Genomic DNA, 6,727 nt, shown 5'->3' with positions numbered 1-6,727 from the left:
CCCCCACGGCTGAAAGGGCGAGCATGCTTGGTGGGACTGGGATTCGAACTCGCGACCCTTAGATTGCGAGTCGAGCACCCTAATCACCTGGCCATGCCAGGCGTTCCAGTAAGGAAGTATATGATTTACATAGTGAAATCTGGTGTTCCAGTAAGGAAGTAGTTGATTTGCATAGTGAAATCTGGTGTTCCAGTAAGGAAGTATCTGATTTACATAGTGAAATCTAGTGTTCCAGTAAGGAAGTATCTGATTTACATAGTGAAATGTGGTGTTCCAGTAAGGAAGTATCTGATTTACATAGTGAAATCTGGTGTTCCAGTAAGGAAGTAGCTGATTACATGGTAAATTCTAGTGTTCAAGTAAGGAAGTATCTGATTACGTTGTAAAGTTTGGTGTTCCAGTAAGGAAGTAGCTGATTACATGATAAAGTCTGGTGTTCTAGTGAGGAACGAGCTGATAACCTAGACAAGTCTGGTGTTCTGGTGAGGAACGAGCTGATAACCTAGACAAGTCTAATTTTCCACTGAGTAACTAACCGATTAAACAATGAGGTCTGGGATTCCAGTAAAGAGACTGATTGATTGAATACTGAAGCCAGGTGCTCCGGTAGCGAAATGTCTGAACGCATATCGAACATGCAGTTGGTTCCTCTAATTCGAAATATTGAACACAATAATAACATAGTCGCGCTTCTGCTTGCAGATTAATTGAACGTATTTAATGTTTATCGTATATAGTCGCCCCTTCGTGGAAGGAAGTGGTATTAGTAACATGCACTAATTTCCGTTTATGCTATCAGTGCGCAGAATCATAATAGAACTCACTGTCTGAAAGGTGCTCACTATGCATGCGCTATTATAAAGATCTGTGCTGAATAAGATCTTTATGAACACCAATATAAATACACACAGTATACGAAGACCCTTAAAGTATACAGTAGATAAGATTTGTTGCCAAACAATCTTTGAAGTATTTTAGCACTGAATAGTACGATGTTTGTGTGTGTGTGTGAATATTTATGTATAGTAACGTGTAGTTGCAAGATTTCATTTACCTTAAATATTCTGCAGATAGTCATATCTAAAACACTACTTTAAGGGAGCATCCATACAATTCTGACTGCTTTAAGGAAAATATATATGTAAATGAAATTCATGTTTCTATTATGTTTACTTTTTGTTATTATATAGCAGGAAATAATTTCGGCGACTAATAACATCCTATACTCCCAGTAGATCACTGATAAGTTTACAGACTTTACAACGCTAAGGTCCAGGGTTCGTGTCACCGTGATGGACAATGTGTAAATTGCCTATTGTGTGACTTTGCGCTAAAGCAAATAACGCTCAAGTATTCATTTAAATTGTACGAATTATTTCAATTTTATATAAAAAAAAGCTTCATCTATTTACCCCAAGCGGCATTCCCCCCCTAATTTCATTAATGTTTATTTCAGACATCATGCATATTAAGTGTCCAAAAATATATATATTTGGTTTGAAAACACCATAATATTACACAATGTTGAGCTATATGAATTTATCAGTAAAGTTGCGACTTATGCTTCGTGACTTGCAATAACAGCCTCGTCTGTACGCAAAACCAAAATGGCTTTTGTATAGGATAAATCGCACCGTATGTGTCGTTATTGTGTTCTACCAAAAGTATTGTTTCCTCATCCACATGAGGTATACGGCTTAGCAAAGTAGACAATATAAAATCCATAGAGAGAAGATGGCAGTCGCGTTTCGCTAAACGTTACCCTAAGTAATTTACCCCCACCCCCCACTGGATTAATTTCTCAGAGAAGAAAACACTATACCATAAATACCATAAACGTCACCTTAAGCAATTTAACCTCTGTGGATTTATTTCTCCGTTATTTTTTTAAGTAGCAAACAAAATTATTCATTAACGCAAAACCAAAAGCGAGGCGTTAATATGTCATGTGAACAGGAAGTACAACTTTAACACATTCTGTTAAGGTCATATTTAGGAAATAACCACTATCCTGGATATATTAACAGTTTCTTCCTACCTAAATAGCAAAGTTTAATGACAGTCGGACAGTTCCTCGTGTCTTCACAAGAGATGTACTCCCTAGGTCAGCGCTACAACGCTAAAATTCGGATTTCGATCCCCATTGTGAGGCTTTGTGCTTAATAACGAACATATGAGCTACACCAGTTTTAAACCGATGAGGTGACATATTTCTAGTAACCTTGTATTATTCACTGTAGTAAAACAACATGTATACAACGTGTTAAACTTGTCTGATTTTGAATCTGTAGTTTTTAGTTTCATTGTTAAAGTTAACAAACAAGGATAAAAATGCAATGTAGATTATATAAAGAGTTTATACAGCTTTTCCGAACCAAAAGTAATAAACATTGAGTACTCTAAGCTGTCTGGTGAGAATTATGTCTTAATATAATTTGTTACAAAGAATATTTCATAGAAACGTCCCCTTCTATGATTTAATAAACGTTCTTCAGTAACATGAAGCCAGAGAGTAACTACATTAGAGATGACTAGAAATTTCAGAGCGTCATGCTTCTAGCAGAGATAAAGAAGAAAGCCTTAAAAGCCCCTCATCTTACAGAGTGCACCAGCCAACTGTTATTGAAGTCGTAACATATGACGTTTCTACAACGTTTCTGAATAGTTGTGCATTAGTTTGTTTGTTTGTTTGTTTTGATTATGCACAAAGCTACACAAGGGCTATCTGTGCTCTGCCCACCACGGGTATCGAAACCCGGTTTCTAGCGTTGTAAGTCCGCAGACATACCGCTGTGCCACTGGGGGGCCGTGCATTAGTAAAATCCTATTAGTGGACGGTCGTTGCATGATAATTTACATGCGAGAAGCAGTGACATAGCCACGGGGGCGCGAAAAGGCGCAATGCGCCCTCTCACAAGAAAAATGCGCCCTCTAAAAATCTGCCTTAAAAAATAATGCCTCTTTTTACTTTTTTCGAACTTGAATAATTCCAATGTACTCATGCATAAAAATATTAGGTAACCGAAGTAGTAGTTGCTGTAAATCAATATTTATAAAATAAAATATATTTGTACTTATGCTTTCGGTTGTTGTGTTTTTTATCGCATCAATGGCTGCATACCGCTGACGTGGATTATTCAGATTCGTCAGATTTCAAAGAAATTGTTATTAATCGATGCAACGTTAATCGTTCGTTTATTAGTAAAATAAGAATTATAACTGAATGTTAGACAAGGTGTTGCTTCTTACACAAGACAAGAGCATAACTGAATACAATAAATTATTCGTGCTCTCATCGAACTGTGAAGATAAGAAGACACATAACTGAAACCGCTCTCTCATTCTTGCTTATGCATTGCTAGATTTACAGTGTTTGAGGCACTATTATTGACGGAAAGATTCTATCCACGGCATCCATTTTGTTCTTCAGAGGTGAGGAAATGTTACTTTAATTGTTAGCAGGTACTTTAGTAAATTCTATATAATAGTTTAGGAATTGGTCTTATTATTTACTAGCTGAGGTACCCGGCGTTGCCCGAGGGATTTTATATATGTATATATATATATATATTTGCATTTAGAAGTTTTTAGGCCTACTTATGTTCAAATGAGCAAGCACGCGTGATCCGTCAGCACACTGAATAGTTTTTTTTCCCATCTTCATGCTTCGACACCACCCTTACTGCAACATACTTTTTTTGCGCTTTATCTTCCTCTATAGACCTCAAAAACATTTTAAAACGCTTTATGATGACGTTGTAACGTCATAACGTGACTGCGCCGTAATTGGTTGAATAGGCAGATCTGTTACAGGACGACAGACAGACATCGGATCGAAACATTCGGCACGTCACTTTCTTTGCCTGGTCAAAACATGCATTTAATGTATACATCACTTTGCTCTAACTGGCCTGTGGTCTGAGATATGGTGTCATAACGCCACAAACACACAAAGTCCTTCCTTTTATATATATATAATTACTTATTGTCTTATTCATACCTAACTGATACTTAAATAACTTAATTTGTAATTAATACTTTAACAGTTTATCAGTAATATACTAAATAGGGTCCTAATTTTACAAAAGTGGTAAAACATTGTTCCTTTATTAATTCATAAAATGAATGTTATTAATATTCAAATAATTGTCTGATTTTTCATCACTGCATTCTTTCTATTTTTGTGTGTTTTAGGAAAGAGGAATGGAAAATAAGAAATACAAACAAAGTAAGCTGAGCTTTGGGTTTGCAGCAGCAACAGCATCAAACTCACCAAGTTCAACAGAGACGTTCACATCAAACCCACCAAGTTCAACAGAGACACTCACATCAAATCCACCAAGTTCAGCTACTTCAACACAGCTAGCAAAGTCAACGTCCACCCTTCTTACAGGTTGTGCTTATTCTTTTGACTTGGGAATTGATATTCCTAAACAGCCCAAACTTGGCCAATACCAATAAGCGACAATTTTGTTCACAGTGGTATAATAACAAACCTTGGCTTGAGTATTCAGTGATAAAAAAAATGCTGCCTTTTGCTACTGTTATAGGAAGTTTGGTACGAGTAGTGCGGAGAAAAGTTTCACTGATGTAGTTTACACAATAGCATTGTCATCTGGTAAAGGAATCAGGAGGCTAGAGTTTCATCCCTACTATATGTGGGCAATTATCGAGATCATACAGATTCTAGCTGGGAAGAAAAGCGCCTTAAGGGGCAACTATATCAGTGAACTTGGTATGGAGGACGGATTTTTTCAGACCATGTTCATCTTTGCCATCAGCAGAGATAAGAAACTGGAAGAAATTCATCGCTTAATTCCACGCAACGCAAAGTATACGTCACCTGAAATCCATAATCAAATTCTCGGTCTACTCGCGAAAACTATCCAGCAAAGAAGCCGAAATGAAGTTGGTGATAAGAAGTACGCAATAAAGGTGGATGAAACTCGTGATAAGTGCAACCGTGAAAATATGTGCTTATGTGTGAGGTACTTACAAGACGGAAATATTGTTGAACATCTACTTGCTGTTATTCCAGTTTCTAGTTTTGACGCACATTCCTTGACTGACTCCATCATAGCAATACTTCAAGAGCATAGCTTCAGTTTGAAAAACGTTCTTAGCTAATGCTAAATGGAGCTAGTGTCATGTCGGGACGATCTGGGAGTGTTCAAAAACTTCTCCAGGAAAGACTAGGCCGATCTGTTCCCTAGGTGCACTGCCTAAACCACCAGCTACACCTTGTAGTTGTGCGTGCGATTTCGTGGACGCCTTTTTTGGCACTTGCAACATATTGTACAACTTCATACGTAAGCCAACTGTGCCTGTTCACTACACTGGGCAAGTACTGAAACGACTGTTGGAACACCGGTGGACTGGCCACCTAGCTACTGTGAAAGTCATCACTGGATCATATAAAGCTATCTTGACGATTCTGTCAGACATTGCCACAAATGAGAATAGCACATTCTTACCTGAATTAGTGGCGGAAGCAATCGGATTGTTGAAGCTGATCAAAAAGAAACCCTTTCTGTTCCATGCTGTAGCTGTCCACAAAGCATTGAGTATATTAGCATCTGTCAACATTCATCTACAATCAGTCAGTATCAATCTGATGCAGGCTTTGATGCTGATATCATCTTCGCGAGCATCCATTGCTTTGTTGAGACTCGATGAAACATTTACCACTTTGCTGGATGAAGTTAAGCTGATTCTGCAAAATACTGCAGGTGATGATAACAGTGTAACAGTACAAGACCATCAACCTGCAGAAAATAGAAGACGCCGTGAAAACTCTGGTTTCAAAGACTACACTGTTGACCATCTGTACAGAGATAATACCAATTTGTCAGAAAATGATAACCTCAAACGATCGTGGTTCTGTCTAATTGACAGTATCCTGGTTGAGCTTGATGAACGTTTCTCTGAGAAAAATTCACATCTTATTCGTGCCATGGAGTCACTAGATCCTGAATCAGAACATTTCTTTGACAAGGACCGAATGGTATTTCTCGCAGACTTGATCGGCCTTGAAATGGACAGCTTTGTTTTGGCTCCAACTGATGTTGTCAAAAAATACATCAGTGACCACTGGAGGAAATACGACAAACATAACCTGGTGTCTGTTTTGCAACAGCTTTTCCATTTGAAATCGAAGCGCTTTCCAGCCATTACAGAACTGTATGAGGCAGCATTAACAATTGGATCCTCAACTGCAACATGTAAAAGAGTGCTTACAGACCTCCGTCAGTCGATGTCTCATGAAAGACTGGCGAACTTGATCCTCATCAGGTTTGAGAAGTGCATCCTTGATGATATATGTCAGAGTATTGATGGGAAGTATAATATCTTGAGAGACTTCAATTCTATTCAAAATAGACGATTAAAGTTGCTTTAATAACAAAATTTGGACTTGGTTAACATTGATTTAATTAATTACAAGGGTTTACATTTGTTTTACAGTTTTATTGCGATTACGGTTGTTTTAATAACAAAATTTGGACTTGTTTTACATTGATTAATTAATTACAAAGGTCCAATCAACTTTTCCTGAGACTGACTCGTGCTTTCTGTTTTGATTAACCTACCAGTTCATACCTAACTATGGCCCGGCATGGTCAGGTGGTTAGGACACTCGACTCGCTATCTGCGGGTCGCGGGTTCGCATCCCCGTCATCCCAAACATTCTCGCCCTTTCAGCCGTGAGGGCGTTATAATGTTACAGTCA

At 38.0% G+C, this 6,727-nt stretch overlaps 1 protein-coding gene across 1 annotated transcript; it reads left to right on the top strand.

Moving 5' to 3' along the window:
* Positions 1–4,656: 4,656 nt before the first annotated feature.
* LOC111085590 lies at positions 4,657–6,397 on the top strand. Its single transcript, XM_022384869.1, has 2 exons — positions 4,657–5,104; positions 5,214–6,397. Exons 1-2 carry the CDS (start codon positions 4,657–4,659, stop codon positions 6,395–6,397), a joined length of 1,632 nt encoding a protein of 543 aa, XP_022240577.1.
* Positions 6,398–6,727: the final 330 nt, after the last annotated feature.

This window comes from Limulus polyphemus, unplaced genomic scaffold (genome assembly GCF_000517525.1).
Source record: "Limulus polyphemus unplaced genomic scaffold, Limulus_polyphemus-2.1.2 Scaffold491, whole genome shotgun sequence".
Lineage (NCBI taxonomy): Eukaryota > Metazoa > Arthropoda > Merostomata > Xiphosura > Limulidae > Limulus > Limulus polyphemus.
Note: the sequence above shows the minus strand (reverse complement) of the source record. Positions and strands in the feature narration are given on the sequence as shown.